General features: G+C 48.0%; 1 protein-coding gene across 7 annotated transcripts in view; it reads left to right on the forward strand.

The window, feature by feature from the left end:
• The first annotated feature begins 1250 nt into the window (after positions 1-1250).
• Positions 1251-19540, forward strand: part of MSI2 (musashi RNA binding protein 2) — a 373521-nt gene continuing 355231 nt past the window's right edge. For all 7 annotated transcript variants that reach the window (XM_054585454.1, XM_054585450.1, XM_054585451.1 and 4 more), the window contains exons 1-5: positions 1251-1324; positions 1618-1658; positions 1981-2062; positions 2764-2848; positions 6685-6726. In XM_054585454.1, the coding sequence (XP_054441429.1) occupies positions 1263-1324; positions 1618-1658; positions 1981-2062; positions 2764-2848; positions 6685-6726 (312 nt within the window). In that variant the 5' untranslated portion in view covers positions 1251-1262. The remainder of the gene's footprint in view (positions 1325-1617; positions 1659-1980; positions 2063-2763; positions 2849-6684; positions 6727-19540) is intronic.

A 19540-nucleotide genomic window follows, 5' to 3' on the forward strand; every position in this document is an offset into this window, starting at 1 on the left:
GGTCGGGGGGGGGCCTGCACTATTTTAATCGCAAGCATTTTACTATCTTGGTATACACATACTAAAAGTATACGGTAAGAGTTGGAGAGGAGTTTCCTGAAATAGCCCCCTTCTCTGCCATCCCAGAGACGCTTCAAAACTACAAAATTTTGCTTCGAGCCCCCATAATTTGACCTTGACCCCCCTATAAACCTATTTTATTATTTTTTAAAACGCTCTATGATTAGCGCGGAAACCCTTCCTTCGGCACTTTCTCACCCCTGGAATCGCGTTAGTTTCTCAAAGTTCCAAAATAACCTTTCCCGGGCACGGATTCGTACCTCTGCCGGGGAAGGGCGGGGAGCGGCGCAAGACGTGCCGGTGTGCAGCGAGAGCCAAAGAGAACTTCCAGCGCGAAAGGAAAATAAAACTTGTGGCTGGTGTTTATGTGAGAGGGTCTCGGCAATCCTGAAGCCCCTCGATTCTGGGGGGTCTCGGGGTCCTCCCGAGGAGCGCCAGGGTTTGGGTTTGATCCCGACGTCCTTGACCTAAATTTCTGCGCGGTGGCTGGAAAAAGGGCGCAGAGCCGGGCGGGCGTCTGGTGCCATCCCCGGATCCTGGCGGCCGCGGCCAGCGAACTTGAATGGAGAGGCCGAACTAGCGGGGGTCGTTTTCTACCCAGCCCGACTGAGGATCGGCCGCTAGCTTCCCGCGCCTCCCCCTCCCCCGATCCACCCGCTCCTCGCAGCCCATGTGATCCAAGAAAGTCGGGGTGCGCTCTCTCATGCCCGGCGCCCGGACCGCCCGGAGGCGGGGCCCCCTCGGGCGACGGGGTTCGCGCACCGCCCCCGTGGGTCCGGCCGCGGGGGGCCGCTTGTGCGCGCGCGGACAGGCGGGGGCCGCACCGGGGTGCGTGACGTCACCGGCATTGGTTACACGACGTTATAGAACTCCGCCCCACGTGCGCCGGGGAGGAGGGGGGAGGAGGAGGAGGAGATGGGGGTGGGGAGGAGGAGGGGGAGAGGTGGGGATGGGCCGGGGGGGCGGGGACGGGGGGGGTGTGCGAGCAGCAGGGCTGAGCTAAGCCGAGCCCACGTGTGACGGCTCTCGCCGCTGCCCCGGCTCCGCCGCTCGCAGAGAGATTCGGAGGAGCCCGGGCGGGGGGGAGGAGGAGGAGGGGGAGGAGGGAGCGGGAGATCTCGGGGCTCGGAGTCGGCCGCCGCTCCGCTCCGATCGCTGTGGGGCTCGGATTTTTGGGGGTGGGGGGGCGGGGGGGCTCAGATATGGAGGCAAATGGGAGCCAAGGCACCTCGGGCAGCGCCAACGACTCCCAGCACGACCCCGGGTAAGTTTCCAGCCGCTGCCCACCGCGCCGCCTCGGGCTCGCTCTCCTTGCAGCGGCGGGGACGGCGGTGCGCGGAGCCCGGCATCTCCCGCGCCCCCCCGCCCCTCCCGCGCGCCCCCCCCGTGGAAGTTACACACCTTTGGATTGCATTTCGCCGTCACCTTCTCCCCCACCCCACCTCCCGGCTCTCGCTTGCTCGCTCCCCCCCGCTTTCCTTTTAGCTTTTGTAAGTTACACGTCAAAATGGCCGATCTGACATCGGTGCTCACTTCTGTTATGTTTTCTCCCTCTAGTAAAATGTTTATCGGTGGACTGAGCTGGCAGACCTCACCAGGTAAGGGAGGGAGGGGGGGACGCCTGGGTCCCCCCCTTCTTGGCTTCTTTATTGCTCTTTGTTATCCCGGTGTAGGAGCCCCCCCCCGCCATTGGCTCCCCACTTCTCCTGTGCAAGGTTATTTTTTTAAATAGCAAATCCTTTCCGAGCCCTCTACGCGACCTCTGTAGCCGAATTTCCCCCGCGTGTGCAAAAAATGCAAAAAACAAAACAGAATAACAACAGAAAACTACTTTTGGTTTTTGTCCTTGATCAAAATTTGCATTGCTTTTTTCCCCCACACCTTCTCCGCCCCCCCATCTCTCTCTTTTTCTCTCTACAGATAGCCTTAGAGACTATTTTAGCAAATTTGGAGAAATTAGAGAATGTATGGTCATGAGAGATCCCACTACGAAACGCTCCAGGTAAACCATTCCCTTCTGGATTTTGCCTTTATTTTAGAACAAAGTTTAAGTGTTATTTTTGGAGGTGTCTTCGGAAGTAGCTAAGCGGATTTAGAATGGGGCTCAGGCATGTGGCTGGTTTCGAACGCCGCTCTGTTCCACCCCCACCCCCATAACCTCAAAGGTTATTATAAATTGGGGCTTGAACTCTGTCTGAATAGAGATACCCATCTCTCCGCCTTAAGTCATTTTCCCGTCGCTTCTCTTTCTCCTGTTGAAAATGACATTCGGCTTCATTCACTTTCCACAGTTTTTAAAAATGTACGCTTCTTCCCACTCCAAGCTCCCCAAACTCTTAAGCCCCTCTTAGAAAGCTGGATGAATCTCTTCTAAGTGCCGTGTTTTCATCGGGATAAAACAAAGCGTTAAGAAAGGGAAGGGGAGGAGGAGGAGAGGAAACTGAGGTGGCGAAAGAGTGGAGACACCAGCTTTTTCCAAGTTACCTCCACCAGCCCTGCCCCCGTTCCACTTCCCCCGTTAACCTTGTTGTATTTTCCTGCGAGATGGAGGGGCTGTAGACTGAAGGGGGTTTGGAGGCGGGGTGTGGGGGGACTGGGGGGGGGCAACTTTTGCTCTCCATTCTGCAGTAGGGCTCACTCCCTGTTGCTTTCAGTGGTGTCACATTTTCTTGTTTGTTTTTCTCCCTCTTTGTCTCATTTCAGAGGCTTCGGTTTCGTCACGTTCGCAGACCCAGCAAGTGTAGATAAAGTATTAGGTCAGCCCCACCATGAGTTAGATTCCAAGACGGTAGGTTGCTTTTCTGTTGTCGTCCTCGTCGTCGTCGTCGCCGTCGTCGTCGTCGCTGTTGTTGTTCGCCCCTTTTCAGGACCGATCTGGACATTGACAGCCCCATTTAAAGGGACAGTGCCTTCTTTTACTTCTGTGCTGAGAGCCGGGTACTTTTAAGCAGAGCTCGGGAGTTGGCACTAAAGTTTGCCACCATCGCTGGGTTTGGGGTTTTCTTTTTTGAGACTGTTTCACAGTAATCCTAGTTGTTGCCAAACTAGGCTTGGAGGAGGGGTCGGCCTGGAGGCGGGGGCGTATTTTCAGGGCCAAGGGACCGTGCAGAGAAACTGCACTACTGAGCAAAGGCAACTTTTCTTTGTCAGGGGAGTATAGCACACGTTACCAACTGGGGCTGTGGGAACTGGCTTTCAGAAGGCACAGCCAGCTTCCTGGCCCAGGGGGACTGGGCAGGAGGAGGGGGGCTAATCCCTGGCCAGGCAACAGGTTCCTTTCGGGGTACTGCGGATTTGAAATGGGGTTTGAGGAGGAAAGGAGGCACTCCCAGGGCCAAGCTGGGCATCCAGTGGGTGGCTCCAGATGGCGTGAAATCTAAGGCTGATAAGGCCTTGGGTTTCAAAGTGATTTTTTTCCCCCTTTCTTTCTCGGATCCTTTATTCTGGGTGTGGGTACTTTTATAGCATTATGAGATTTTCAAGCCTGGTGTTGGGGGAGCGGGGAGGTCTTGGGTGGTCAGAAGAAGGGGAGAAAGAGTATCAGTGTATGATAACACATTTAATGGGAGGGGCTGTATGTGTAGTGATTTATTTAGACCCCTGTGTTGGCTCTGTGCTCGCCTCCCTTTACTTTATGTCTTCTAGAATTTCCCCATGGTTTTTATACATATGCCAAAGCAGGGGCCCTGAGGTGACATTGGATGCAGTGCTGGGCTGCTTGAGACTTCACTTTTCTGGTGGGGTAGTGGGGCAAGGCAAGCAATCCAGTTCTAGTCCCAGTTGCCCCTTCTGAACTTGGGAAAGTTGTTTTCTGCCTCTGGCCTCACTTTTCCTCTTCTCTAGAATAAAGGAGAGGAACTGAGGTGATCTTCTAAGTCCCTTTTGGTTTTAACATTGAATAGAAGGGAAAAAAACAAACAAACCCCAAACCTGGCCACTTTTGGTGCACCTGCCTTGACTTTGCAAGTTTACTCTCTCTTTCTTTGATCAGAGGTGAGGTGCATGGCCCCCTACTCCCCAAGAAAAGACCCAAACACTCTAAGCTGCTTTAGTAATTGCTGGATTTGCCATAGCCCCTGGCCCAGCCTTTTTGCACTTTTAAGTCATCTAATTTCAGGGATGATCATTTGTAGATTGATAATAGATATTTGGAAAATTATTTTACTCTTTGACTTTTTGGCTAGATAATTTCAAAAAGCTAGTAAAATTAGAGGACAAATATTTCCAAGCAAATTCAGGAATGTATTATCTCCTCCCTCCGCCCATTCTGAGTAGGAGAAATAGTATTTGGTTCCTACAGTGGCTGGTGAGTCCTGTCCCTCGGTATCAGGTGCAAAGCCTGCAGTGCTCCCTCCCTAATTGTGTGTAGACATGTTTTAGTCACTGTGATTTAGTATAACATAGCTTTTGACTTTGTTTCAACCGTTCAGTGCAGGAGGCAGAAGCGGTTGGTTTATTGACATGGAAACAGAGGATCTTGTTTACCTTAAAAGCTTTGTTTAGGTAATGGCCATTCACATCCAAAATAGTACCCTAGTCTTTTCCTAGAGGATTTGTAGCTACAGTAAGTAGAGCTGTACCTAACTAACTAATGTTTAATTTTTGGTAGTTTTCTTTTTTGTTCGTTAAAAAAAAAATAGTTGACAGGGACGTGCAAAAGGTTGGGATTTGCCATACTTACCTTGACCTGTCTTCTCTCTCAGCACACCGAAGAACTCTCATTGTGGTACAACATGCTGTTATCACAACACACAATACAGGAATTTGGAATTGGCTTTGAGCTTTGTGATTTTAGATATATATACATATACTTTTTGTGCTTCATTCTCTTTACTGCTCCATCCCCTCAGCTTCTGGCCTCCTTCCCCCACATGTCCGGTCCCTCCTCACTTTTCACCTGACAAACAAGATGACTTATTATTGCAATTGTGTGCCTGTCAGCTTAAAAAAAAAAAAAAAAAAAAAAAAAAAAAAAAAAGGACTTTGGGAGTATTTATGAGGAGACTGATCTGTCTTACGTTTGGTCAACAGAATGGAAATCCACACCTGTTGTATTTCTCTTGTAGACAGCTCTAGTCAATGCTGAATACCCCTGTAGATGCGGTAATGTTAATCTTGATGAAAGGATAGTTTTCTAGAGCAGAAATTTGTCTCTTTTAGTTTTGGAAAAACAATCTCTCATTTCTCAGGTGATGTTTAAAGGTATAAAACAAACACGTTGCAGACTTACATTAGGTCTTTAAACTACCTTAATAAAAGTGGTAGATCGTTGTGTGTCTTACCGGCTGGGGCCCTAAGGGATGTTAAGTCTGCGAACAGGAATTATCTGTCGTGTGCCTTTCCTCCCTCTGTGCTTGTTCCCAGAGCATGACTTTTTTTTTTTTTTTAAACCCCATAGCAGAACTGAAATCAAGGTTCAGATTTACATTTTAAAAGGGGAAAATTTTAATATGAGAGCCAAAGCCTATGAATAACTTGTAGCAATATTCGTGCCACTCTCCATGTTAAATTTTACCCAAAGACTCATGACATTTAGAAATCTAATGAAAACCAACAATGGGAATATTTTATTATTCCTTCCCTCCCCGTATTTTCTATTCAACAACTTTTCCCTTAGTCTATTAGATTTGGATGCCACCGTGGGAATTGTTTTGAATTTTAAAGCCAGTCCCTGATTGAGACTCATGTGTTTTGTAAGTGGTCTAATCTAGGGTAGAGGATGTTTTCCCACTGGGATTGGGGTTAGGGTAGGTGAATACCCTGATTGTTACATGACATTCTGGCTTTTTCAGTAATTTTTTTTTTAATCCTCTCCTCTTAATGGCCTTTCTTTTCTAATTTGGGTTTAGGTTGTTGAGAGATTTTTTTGTTTCCTCTGTGATTTTTTAAATCCAGGTGGATTTAGCTCATGTGTTTCTTTTTATTTTAATTTATTATTATTGTTACTTTAAGAACCAAATTGGGCTCCATAGTTTTTTTGACACCTGTTTTCTTGTGAGCTATAACTACAGAATAAACTATCCCTTTGATTAATCTTAGGCAACTTTTGCACAAACACAGGAATTGATTGAAGCAAAGCATTGTGTTGGGCGTCTATGGGGAGTTTTTAGATCCTGAGGATTTAAAAACGTTTTGGAATCCCTTTCCCCTCCTGTGTTGTTTAATTCTCACAGGAGGGGAGAAGAAATACCACCCAGTTTACCTTCTTCTGGAAGATTCTTACATTGAATTTTCAGGTTATGATTTTTTTCAGTGATGATGTTCCCGTCTTTGCTCCTTGCCGCGCACTGCGGACTAGCCGGATGCAGCTACCGGTTACCATTCAGTATCAGTGGAAGAGAGGCCCTGGCTTCAATAAGGGCCGTGAAATCTGGTTTGTTAACAGCATCACACATTGAAATACATGGTATTTCAGAAAGTCTAGTTCTGTTTATTACCTTTTGGGAGAAACCAGTAATGTCTGGATCCAAGTCTACAAAACTTTTTGGGTTGCCCGAGAAGTTACTAAAAGCTGGATTATAAGCCTGAGAAATGAGTGATTAATAATTAGGTAATTAATCATGCATTTTTTTCTATCCTCCAAGCATTTTGCAATTGACTCCCACTTCTCCATTTTTTCCCCAGATTGACCCCAAAGTTGCATTTCCTCGTCGAGCGCAACCCAAGGTAAGTAGGAGAATCATCAATAGGATTGTAGTGCTCAGAGGTGGTTGCCAAGGATTTCGAGTTTCAAACAGAGAACTGGCAACGCAACATTGAAACCTGGTGCCCCTGGTTCCTTCAAGGTGACAGCATGTGGCTGTGAGAGGCCAGGCCAGGCCAGGCCATGCACTCTGAGATACCCTGTGTCTGTAAGTGAGCCACTGGGAGGTAGGGTCTGAGCATACAGCTCGCGCAGGGACAGGCCTGATCCTTAGTGGGAGGACCTAGCTGCGTCTGTTGCAATATTTGTGCACATGTTCTATTTATTTTTTAAGCAGTGCTGAGATCCTATCAGGAAAAGTTGGACATTTCCTTGTGACTCTTTTTGGAGGGTACGCTTTTGAGGCCTTTAAACTTGGAGTTCAGGGAGAGCAGTAGAATTTAAGTAAACAGCTCGTGTTTTCTTGGAAAAGCAACTTTGTAGACCCATAAAGCCCTAAATCTGACAGAGGTGTCCGTGAGTGTCCCGGTCCCAGGTTGGTTGGGTACCTCAGGGTACACTCGAAACCCACAGTGCAGCTGTTTTGTGCAAGTGCTGGTGCCGGGGCGGAGAGGTTCTGAAAAGGTTGTAAACTTGTCCGAGTGGTACTACAAGACTTGCTTAAAGGCTTGAGATAGGCCTTCACTTTTTCAGAAGTGTGTCGCTCACGTTTCCCTGAGCTTGCCAGGCATGGCTATGGGAATGCAGCTGCCCAAGCCTCCGTTGAAATTCGAAGGGCTTATGGCTTACCTGTAATGTTTGCACTTTTTCATTACACTTTTTTTTCTGGAAGAAAGATGTTATCTGCACCTCATGGCCTTGGCATTCTTTTAAGGAAAGGTGAAAAGGTGAAGCTTCTGATTGTAAGTCATAAAGGGCTTTAGCAAATTCAGTTTATTTCTTTAAGCACGGTCTCCCAGAAGTGGGACCTTGTCATTGTGACAAGGGGGGAATGGTTTGGCACACTAATGAAGAAAACGCTGGAATTGTGCATGATATTTTGAGAATTACAAGTCTGATTCTGCCATGTGATTCCCTCCGTCCCTTCCTTCCTTCCTTTTTTTCTATTTCTTTCTTCCATGCATTCTTCCACGAATTCAATTTTCTTTTCTCTTTTTTCTTTTCTTTTCTTTCCTTTTCTTTTCTTTTCTTTTCCTTTCTTCCTTTCTTTTCTTTCTTTCTAAGGAAACACAAATCCCTTAAGTAAATATAGTGAAATACTGTCTTAAGGCATTTTTTTCTACTGTTAAGCAAATAATAAGACTTAATGAGCCAAAGAGGTTAGATTATTTCTGTACTGAGCACAAACTTTGGGACTGTCTTAACTGATCAAAGGTTGCTTTCCAAACGTTGTGTGATCCTTGACATTTAAGAAAGCCTTCCAGAATAAGCAGTATTTCCTGGTTTGGAAGAATTGCTGTTTCTTCCGTAAGTGTGAATCTTCAAATTTCCAGGTTAGTCATTTGATCCCCCAGAACGAGGGTCAGATTATCCTAGAGGGAAACTGGAAAAATCCCTGACTTGGTCAAACCATGGGTTTGACCTGTTTTCTCCTCCTACTCCGCGCCCCCCCCCTTTTTTTTTTAACCAAGAAGGCAATATTTCATTTTAATATACTGTGGCATTTGGTTTTCCAGTGATGCATTCAACTCAAAAATGAGACAGAATATTTCTTAAACTTGTCAGAGTGTACACACACATCCTCCCCCCCCCCCCGACCAACGTCCCCCACAACCCGGAGTCTGGGATGTTTTAGGTGAACTGTCACAGTCAGATGTGAACTGACATTAAACCGTGGTGGGAGGACATCTTTCCGTGGGATTCTAGGGAGTTCATAATAGTACCTTGTTTGTTATGACACACTTTACAAAGGACTTTCCTATCCATGATCTCCATCTGAATCCCAGGTCCCGGGCCATTGAGCGAATGGCCTTCTCTCGGCCTCAGTTTGCTCATCTGTAAAATGGAAGTGCGACGGTAGCCCCCTTAGAAGGTTGTTGTGAAGAATAAAACAGGCTGGCACGGGGTGAGGCCTTGTACCTCCTCATCACCACCACCACCCTTGTTGTTGGTTTAATCATTTTCATTGCGATTAATGTTTTGAAGCTCGACAGCCTGACTTTAGTTCCTGCTGGTGCCACTCGTTAGCTCTGGGAATTTGGGCACATCACCGAACTTGCCTGAAACTCCGTTTCCCCATCTCATCGAGTTTTTATGTGGATTAAATAAATTAATAAAGGTAAAGTACGTAAAGACCTGCAGCAATGTAATGCCTATGTGTTACCTGCTGTTTTTACTGTTGCTTTAGTCAGGCCCCTGTACCAGTTCTGTGAGCGAGCTAGCAACTATAATGATATGAGTGGAACTGAAGTGCCAGGCACTGTGGTAGAGACATTATGTGTATCAACTTATTTAGTCTTTACCTCTGTCCTATGAGGTGGGTAGTAGGAGTATTATCTCCATTGAGGAAACCAAGGTGCAAATAGGTTGAGAAGTGGTGTAGGGGACCCACCAGGCAACCTGGCTCCAGAGCTGGGCCTCTCCCAGTGTGCTTGCCTCTGAGGGTAACGTCGTATCACTTCTCTGTTATGGGAGAGCAGGTGACGCCGAGTAGTCATCAGGCTGTGAGGAGCAGAACCACAGCCAGCATCTCAGGACTTGGAAGTTCCACGGTTGGGTGATTAGCCCAACCCTTATGACGGTATCCCATTGTGAGACACTGGCTGGTAGCTGTCTCTGCATCACACCCCTCAGGGCGCCTTTTCAGTTGCTTCTGGAGTGGCTGCACCCCCAGGAAGCAACTGGGGAATTGGCCGAGGTATGTGGCCATAGGGAGTCGGGGCGGGGAGAAAGCACTTTCCTGGTCCACAGTGATTTTCTGAGAGAATTTGAGTCCAGCCACAGGGATTTCAGAGTGAAGTTCGTGTTGGAGGCCAAAACCCCACTGTCAGGAACAGAGAACTTTTAAGTCCAGCTTTATTTATTTCTTGTTTATCTCCCTTCAGTAAAACTTCTCTGTGTGCGCGCAGGGTCTCAGGGGCAAGGTGAACTCTGTCCCTCCTTGGCGACTGCGTGAGGAGCTTGTAAGTGGTATGTGGGCGTGTGTTTCAGTGAACATTCATTTCAGCGCTTTCTGGCTGCCTTTCCTTGCTAACACTCGCCAGAGAAATATTCCGTGGAGGTGTTAAAACAAGACCAGTGGAAAGAAACTGTAACTTAATACGAAAGAAAACCCCTGGCAGTGAGGAACAGATTTCGTATTAGTACTGTCATAATATTCTGTAATGTATCACATAAATAAAAATCTGTTTTGATCAGAATTTTAACGAGCGACCAAAGGAAGGGTTTTGAATCCTGCAGTTCACGGATCCCCCTTTGCGATGTAAATGTTCACATCTCACGTGAAGTGCAGTGGGGCTTTATTAACTAGTCGAGGGGCGACTCTTTGGAGACTAGTGGCCGTTAATTAGTGAAGTACATTTTGATCAGAAGATCAGTCTGTTCCGTATCTTTCTATTTCTTCGGATGATTATTTCATTTTGTGAAATATGTAAGAGTTTCCTCCTCTGTCCTTTTAAAAATTAAAGTGGTCATGCTACTCTAAAAAGATGACTTAATGGGAAGCCGTCGGAGAGAAGGAGATGATTGGGATCAGTCATGTCATGTACCCTTCTGTCCCTTCGGGCAGCCGTCTCGGCCGCCTGGAAGAGTGTTGCTCAAGCCTGCGGGTTCTTTTCCTTGCGTGGAGAACCCAAGAGGGTGCCTAGCATCTCGCGGCGAGAGTGAGTCTGGGCGTCACTCACCATCTGCCTCCATCATCCTCGTGTACAAGAAAGCATCCCCCACTGCCTTCTGTTGCCATCTTGCTCCTTGAGTTTTAGGGAGTAGAACCTTCTCTGTTGGTCGAGGGGAACCTATTTCCAGCTGCTTTCGGTCGTAGCTGGTGACCCTGGGCGAGTTACCTAAGCTCCTCCAGCCTCAGTTTCCTTCTCTTTAAAACAGGGATAGTGTACTGCTCAACCTGGAGCCGTTTCTGAGGTGAATGCCAGAAGTCCTTGCCTGGCACATGGCAAAAAATGTCTGTTGACACTGTCATTATTGAGTTATTTTTGTAGAATAAAAAAAAAAAATCATGGTAAAAATGACCAGCAAAGATCTGAATTGGAAAGTAAGCCCGCTGACGGCAGGGGACTGTTGATGGTTGGCATTTGGTGACTGCTTGTTAAAGGCGTAAGTTGGACCCAGCCTGCCTTTGCTTTTCACAGTGGAGGCAGTGGGCACCCAGGGAAGTTTGTTCCTTGCCCCAGGTCACACGGCTAAGTTGTGGCAAGGCTGAGCTAGAAGCCAGGTTTTTCTGTTCCCTGGAAGGTTCTGTGAAGCAGGCATCCAGATGGGTGCCGCGCAGCACGGGCGTTTGACACACGCACCTCCTGTTCCGGGGGAGCGGTTTCTTGGCAGCTTCTCAAGGGCGAGGGGTGAGTTTTCGGCATCTGGCCTTCCCCTGCTGCTGTGGGTCGGGTCATTCTAGCGTCTTGCCATCTTGGATGATCTGCAGCTGTCATCTCGGCAGCCACAGCTAACAGACCTCCAGTGGGTTTCTGGTTCCCAGCCGGGGGAGGGGGTGGCGTGTCTGCAGCCCTGTCCACACAGCCAGGACCCTGGTGGGTTAGTGGCTTAGCCTCTTCCTTGTCGCAGAGTGCAGCTCCTTCCTGCGTCCCCGTCAGCAGCAGGTGTCAGCTCAGGAGGAGGGGCACCTCGTCCTACAAATGTCCTTCCGCTGGATTCTGCTTTTCCTCACATGCTTTTGTTTCAGTGTTAAGGTCAGTCTCCTGTGTTCTGTGGCGCAGGATTTTGGCAGACAAGTGGAACTTCTCTGTCCCCCAGGAAGGGAGGAGGAGGAAGGCACTCTCTGAGGAATCAGCGGACCATCTTGGGTGCCCCTGGAGGCAGCACCCCTCCTTCCTGTGCTATTTTGTATTTTTAAACCCGAACATTCTTCTGCCAGGGAGACATAGCTCATCATCTCCATCCTCCTGTTTGATCTGGCGTATTCACTTCCTAAGAGCTTGTTTAATTGTGTTTCCTTGTCCGCTCTGTGGGCACCCATTTTGGGGGGATTTATGACACCTCCCCATAGATTCATGGTGCCCAGTGCACAAAGTGTAAACGTAGCCTGGTAGGGAGTGTCCTTTAAGATCAGTCCGGGGGCGGCGTGGGGATCTTCTTACACCGTATTTCCCAATTCATCCGTCTTTTGCTGCCTTGAAACTGTGTGTCTCCCTTGTCCGAATAGTTGTCCTTTTGTGGATCCCCATCTGCTCTGCCCTTCCTTCTCTCCGCTGTATAAAACAGACCCCTCTTTTTATTTTTTAAAGTTTTTTAAATTTATTTTTAGAGAGAGGGGAAGGGAGGGAAAAGGACAGGGAGAGAAACATCGATGTGCAAGAGATACATCGATCAGTTGCCTCTTGCACGCCCCCAACTGAGAACCTAGCCCACAACCCAGGCATGTGCCCTGACTGAGAATTGAACCCATAACCTTTTGGTTTCGCAGGCTGGTGCTCAGTCCACTGAGCCACACCGGCCAGGGCAAAAACAGACCCCCTCTTACAAAGCCCTACTTAATGGCCCCTTTCCCACAAAGCCGTCTCTCTATCTTCCTGGACATCACACTTCTTTCTCTGGATTCCCACAGTGTTTTACCTTTTCTTTGCTTATGATGCTCTTAACACTCATAAATTAGCAAAAGTACCCATTAGGCATTGTGCTTGGCACTCACTCATTCACTTATTCATCAAACGTTACTGAACACTTGAGTGCTAGACACTGTGTGCAGTTCCGGGGACAGTGGAGAGTGAGCCAAGGTGCCTGCCCTCATGGGGCTTTCGCTGTATTGGGGCACATCAGCAGGGAGTAAAATGGACAAGCACAGAACACCCGATGGGTGTGAAACCCTGAGCAGGGCGAGAGTTACATACGTCGGTTGTCGCTGTCAGTATTCAGTAATCATTTACCACGTTTCTGCTCAGCACTGGGGACTATGCTAGGCGCTTTGTTCTCAGCTTTATGGTTCTTTAGGTTCATGCCTTCATTGCCTCCACTGGACAATAAACTTTTAAGGGTACAAGCATTGTTTACTAATCAAAAAACCCCTTAGCTCTCAATATTGCTCTTTTGCACACGTTGGCTCTCCATCTAGATAGAATGAACGCAAAGTGACACAGGAGACACCGTTCTTGTCTTCAAGGGTCATCTCCCTGCTGGGAGGAGGGGCGCTGCGTGTGCTGCCTGAGCGGAGGCACTGAGCATGGTAAGAGAGGCAGGAGCAGCATTCATGAGCGAAGACAGATTCTTGGAAGAGGTGCTCTTTGCCCCAGATCCTGAAGAACAGGTAGGAAGGAAGAATGGCAGGAATGCAGTTTTTCCTACCAGGGGCTAGGAGAGGTCAGGGCGTGCAGCTGTCGCGAAGGGTGTGTGCCGCTGAATGCTCTGGGGCGCGGCCTGGAGAGTGGTTGGGGCCCGGTCGTGGAAGGCCTTGAATGCCGGGCAAAGCAAAGGAGTTTGTGCTTTCCTTGGCAGGTGCTGGGGAGCCTGTTGTGTGTGCGCAGGATCACGGGGATGTTCCGTACGATGTTATGAGCTCTTTGGGACCAATATAGAAGCTGGGGCCACAGATAGGACTATGGCTGATGCAATTTCACGGAGAGCTTCTCCTCCTGGACCTGTGCCTTCAGTGAAATGCATACTGCGTTCCCTCTGGCTGTAGACCCTTCTTTGGGGATGATGCTCTTGGCAGACACCACCACTGCTCTTTGGGGTGTGCGGCTGCTACAGAAAGTTCTGTCCTCCTGTTTCCATCTTCCTCTCCGCCTCCTGAATAAGGAGCTGTGATAGAGACAAAATTCTGAAGTGCGGTGTTCTGTCCTTGTCCAAGCCATGATCTTGACCTTACTGTATGAGGACAGTGAGATGTCATTTCTTGGTATGGAAGTCACAGGTTGTGTACATAATACCAGTGCATGTGCCCGGTGGCTCGGAGAGGCCTGGCTTGTGACTTCATAGGTAGTGTCTGCTTGGGGTTACCTTGGGTTGCGTGGCTGCCTGTGAAGAGCAGGAGGTTTTGGAATCACAGCCTCTGCCTTCTGTGTGGTGTGAGAGGTGTGAGCACCTGTGGTCTTAGGCCTGAGTGCCCCGTGGTACATTGTAGCAGTTGTGTGGGGTGGCCGGTCCAACTGGAATGGGTACGCCAAATACAACAAGGTGTCTTCACTCTCCCTCTCTCTCAAGGGTAGATACCAGCAGGCTCCCAACTTGAAAAAGTATTCTCCAGATTGGTTTCCTGGATGCCATACTTCTTTATTTTAGTGTTGAGACCTTGAAAAATCACAAAGAAAAATTCTATCTCAAAATAATGGCCGTCGCTTATTATGAGTCACTGTATTCGAGGCACCGTACTAAGCCTCTATTTACTTAATCTCATCCTTATGACAGTCCTTTGTTGGTATTATCTCCATTTGACAGATGGGTAAACTGAGGCCTGAGGAGGGTAAGCAGCTTTCTTGGGGCCACAGAGGTAGTAAGGGTCAGGGTTCATGTTTGGACCAAAGTCTGCCTGAATCCCGTGTCCCGGTTTCCTTAACCACTAAGCCCCGCTGCATCCAACGGGACGGGGTAGATTTTAGTTTCTTGCACTTTGCCTGACTGCTGTAAAACGCTCAGGCTGAGGAATAAAGTATGTTTTCACCTGGCCAGGCAGCTTCAGGTTAGTATCTGTTGCCTCTCTTATAAAAACTTGGTTAACATTGTTACGTGTTCCTTGTTAGCTGTGGCATTTTGGACGAATCACATAATGTGTCTCCACTTCTTCATCTGTAAATTGGGGTTTTCAAACAGTACCTGCGTCACAGAATTGTTAAGGGAGTTAGATGAAGGGCCTGGAGTGATCCCTGCACATAGTGGGTGCGGCTGGCACTGCCCAGAGCGTCGGAGGCCCTTACGGAAGGAGCTTGTGGGTGATTGGTACCGTGGCTGCTTTTACGGGGAGACGGGCAGCTCAGCACGGGTCCGTGGCTTGGCCTGCCCCGGGGGCCGGGCTCTCGAAGGGGAGATGGCCTGTGTCCTTCAACTTGGGGATGCTCAGTGGGCATTGGGAGGCCGTTTCCTTTTCTGTACCTGAGGCTATGTTTTTGCTGCCTCTGAGAGCAAAACCCTGGGGTGCAGCGAGGGGACAGCTAAGACACCGCTGTGTGCCAGGTCCACCCAGGAGCTTTCTCTCCTCTCCCAGTCTTGGTCTTTATCTGCCTGGGGGTAGTTCCACCAATGACTGATCTGAAAGCATCACATTCATTTATTTGTCACTGGCTGTGACAGGCAAGTTAATGTTAATGGATTCTTTTTTTAGCCCGTTGTCTGGGATGAGTTTCTCTCGAATGTCCTGAAGTTGAAGGCACTAGGGGAATGTGTAACTTTTATGGTAGGGGAGGATTTAAAAGATAGATAGGGTTTTGTGTGTAAGGGCCTTAAATTTAGGCTGGGGTGAGAGCGGGCAAAGGAGCGTCTTTTTAAGAAATCCATTCAGAGCTCTAAATTGCTGTTTCTGTTTCAATTATGTGACAATTTCAGGGGTTTAGAAAAATCTAATAAAATGGTCTTGATGATGCATTCTGGGGAGAGAGTGCTTTAGAAGATCCAGGAGAATAAATTCCTCAGGGGTCAAGAGAGTCTCATTCCTGCCACCTCGGGCCTTCTTTCGTCTGGGCTTTTACATTTTTATTGTTTTGAAGGGCAGAAAACAGTGTTGGAATGTATTCAGGGCTTCAGCTGTATCCTCCACCGAAATGAATTATTCTCTTTGGGCAATTGCAAATAGTCGGGCTACTGCAATCATTCGCTTTCTTTCTTTCTTTCTTTTTTTTTTAACACGGGCATGTTGTAAGTGACTTTCAGAGCGTGGTTTGAGTGCGTAGTGGATTTTGAATAAAGCATCGAAAAGAAACTGGAGGAGGGGAACGAGTGAGCAGAGAGGCCCTATCAAAGTCTTTTTTCCTTTTCTCCAAATCAGAGCTTTTGATCATTGCCCAGCGAATAGAAGTTTATACAGAGGAAGCTGTCTTCCTGCTGCTTGCAGGAACAGACTGCAGAAAGACCTAGGGTAGCACAACGTGAAGATGAGTGACATTAACGAGGTGACCGCTCTGGTGGAGGGGGCCAGGAGCCCTCGAGGTAGAAGTTCCCGTATCTTGCTCACAGCTGAGTTTGTTTTCTTCTGTGTGTGAGCGTGGGCGCCTGTGTGTTTGTGCATGCTCGGCTTTGTTCCTAAGTCTTCCTGTGACAGTTGTCATACCGAACCCTGCTCAGTTTGCTACAACGTTCTCTACCTGTTCCAACGTACTGAAAAGTAAAGTTTTAAATGGGGAGGCTTTTTGTTTTACTTTCTGGGTATTTGCTGGAAGCGGGGTGGGTGGCATGGGAAACTGAGATCGCAGAGCTGGGCGCTGTGCGGACACCAAAGCCAAGAGTGGGGAAAGTCAACGTTCTCGTCTCTGAAATGGATTTCAGGGCAGGTGGGAAGAGAAAACCTTTTGGCCCACAGGCTTTATTTATTTTTTTTTGAAGTCCCTAGCATGATAACATTTCATATTGATGATATAAATGAAACATTGCAACAAGGGCTTCGTAAATATTTTAGTGCCTTGAAGAGTATTCCCTATTTCCATGTTGTTCTTGTGCAAGAATTTTCAGTTACTCCTTTTGAAAAGCTTGCAACATTTGGGGTAGATAACCTGGTAAAGAGGTGAGAAACCTGGGTATTGCTACTTTGCTGGATAGGACCTTGGGAGTACTTGGCTCCACCACTGTTCTAGAAACGAGGTTGGTGTCTTCCATTTTATTCTTTATCATGGCGTTGGAGTGAGCATTCTACACAGCACTGGGCAAATGTTTAAAAACGGCTGTTGAGATCTTAAGAAAAAAAATTAGATGGGGCTTGGGGTGGAGTGGGTGGTAGGAATACAGTGTGTATTTATTGATGCATATCTTTAAAAAAAATCTTTTTCAACTCAGTTCCCTCTTGGAGAGCTCTCAAATATGTCATTTTATTTTAAATAGCTACAGGCAAACAAACAAACAAAAATGCTTAAACTCACGCACACAACACATAAAAACCAGGTTCACCGTCTCTTCCACCTGGGAAAAAAAGGATCGAGTGAGGATGCTTGAACCTAGGAAAAAACTGGGCTGTGGATCTCCACAAGACCGCTCCATGTATATGTTTCCTCTTCTGTTTTCAAAGCAGATAATTGGTTTTGGTAAGAACTTCTGACTTGATTAGGGGGCCCTTAGGAAATTAAAGTGTGTTTGAATTTCACAAGTATAATTTTAATTATACAAATTTTGCGTTTTTCACTAGGGAGCCAGGTTCAGAACTTGTTTTCCTATCCTGACAGGGATAGTAGAGCTGATTATGGCAGGGTGCCTTACTCACATGGCTTTGAAAATAAAAATCCACGGATTTGACCGTCATTTCCCCCCGCAGTCCAGGATGGTTAATGTCCGTACACCTCCCGTGCCCTTGTTGAGAGTGATTTCTTTTTCCATTGGATCCACACAACTGTGGAACTGGGTTGGGGGGAACCTCATTATGAATTTTTCTGCTGCGCTTGCTGAAAGAATTCAATTAAAGTTCTTTTGAGCACAAGTCCTGCCTGGGCAGCTTGTGTTTGGCGCGCTGCCACGTTAGCATGTTGGGCCTGCCGTTACCACCCCATCATCCTGTTTGCTCAAAGCATGCGTGTTCACACCATCAGCTCTCCTAGCCGCCCCTCTTCAGCGCGACCCCAGCAGATCAGAGCAGAGGACGCGGTGAAGGCAGTTGCCTGAGTTCTCCCCCAGGCTGAATAGAGATGATGGAGAGGGGACGGTCAGGCCCCCTGGGCATCCTCGGAGACGGGCTGATTGTGGTAATGGGAAATGACCATGTCTCAGGGCATCCAGACGACACCCCAAGTGTCGGGGAAGTGCTTTGTGGCTTTGAACTCAAGCATCCTCGAACATCTCTCTCTGCGCAGGGGCTTTAAAAGCTGCCTAGGGACCAGCTCTTTGGGCCTTGTGGGCTCTCGGATCACATACTGACAGGAGAGCTTGAATCGAACAGTTCCTCATGGCACAAGCTTGTGAATGAGTTGCCGTCATACAGGTTGGGGCCTGAAAATACGGGAAAAACCAAGCTCCAAATGCAGGCCCGATTCTGTCCCATCTCCTCGCTTGCGTGTAATCGCTGGCTTTATTATTTTTCTTACTTCCTGTTGAGGTCGTCTACGTTCGTGTTGGAGTGTGGGCTTTGGATCTAGGGCATCTGAGTCCTCGCCCCACCACTGACCAGCTGTGTGGCTTTGAGCAATTTATCCAAATATCCTGTGCCTTAGTTTTGTCCTCTGCAAAAGGGAGATGAGAATAGTGTCTCCTTCATGGGTTTGTTGTAACGGTGCATGAAATGACTTATAAAGTGCTTAGAAGGATGCCTGGCACACAGAAGTGCTGTGACCGTGTGAGTTACAGTGTTGTTAGGAGGAATGACGTCTGATGGCAAGTTTGGCCAAATGCTGGCTGTCTTGGTGGTTGGAGAATTGTTGTAAGTGCTGGAATCTGCTCCCTTACCTAATATTTTCTTATGCATTGAGAAATACGAGAGAGCATCCATGCACATGGATGTGTGGATGTGTGAATATATGCAGCAGGTGGAATGACTGTTTAATTTGCATTCAGACAGGTGCGTGCACTGTGGCACATGAAGCGTGTGGTTTGATAGGAGCACAGCCCGTGGGCTCGGAGGGACCTAGTTTGAATTTTGGTGCTCCCTCTGTGACTTTAGGAAGCTGTTCACATGTTGTGAGTGTCAATTCTGCACCTAAAAAAACGGGGCTAGTAGAGTTGGGGGTTTGAAATGAGGCACTATAAATAAGGCGCCTGGTATATGGTTGGTACTTGGAACATGGTAATTCATTCCCCACAACCAGGCTTTCTTTTTCTTTTCTTTTCTTTTTTTTTTTTTTTTGGTATCTTGAAAATGAGAAAGATACAGTGTTCTGCTCTTGCTGGAGATGAGGGTACCTGCAGTTAGCTAATACGGCCTTCACTGGGGGAGTCAGGAAAAGCAGACCATGAGAAGGGGGTGTTGTTATCCTTAACCTACCTGCATCAGGGCTGTTTGAAGGGCTTCATTTCACAGAACCCACGTTTTCAACGATAGAGCAATGCTTTTACTTAGTCAGGAACTTTAGGTGCTGTCAACAAGCCTTTGAAGGTGGACTTGTCCCTCTGACACTCGGTGGTACCGAGGTGCAGGGCTGGATGGTTGAAGAGGTTTGGGAGACGCTTTGAAGGAGGGATAACTCCAGGGAAATGAAAGATTCCCAGCCGTGGGCGAGGGCAGGTGGGAGGGAGGGACGACGCTGGAATGGGGGATAAGTGTTGCCTTTTCATAGAGCCTTTTCCTGGGGGACACAAACGTTAGGTTTTGAAGCACAAACCTATGAGCCCCACCGTGTGAGTGGAATCAGCTTGCAGAGCTCCAGCAAGTGCCCCCAGTCCAGGCGTCGGCCTGGTAGGTCCCTGACCTTCGGGTTCGCCGCCAGGGCTGGGAAAGCCCCCAGCTGCGGTACGCATCCGCAGTGGTCCAGGTCTCCCCGCTCCTTTCCAAGTTAGTCCCCTCTACTCCCTGTCCGCTGGGTGGAGTTCACCCGGTATTGCTGGGAATGCGGAGTAAGATTATGGTTATAAGTAGATCCTGGGAAGGGGAAT

This window comes from Pteronotus mesoamericanus, unplaced genomic scaffold (genome assembly GCF_021234165.1).
Source record: "Pteronotus mesoamericanus isolate MK-2021 breed Mesoamerican mustached bat unplaced genomic scaffold, CSHL_Meso_final contig_84, whole genome shotgun sequence".
Taxonomy (NCBI): Eukaryota; Metazoa; Chordata; class Mammalia; order Chiroptera; family Mormoopidae; genus Pteronotus; species Pteronotus mesoamericanus.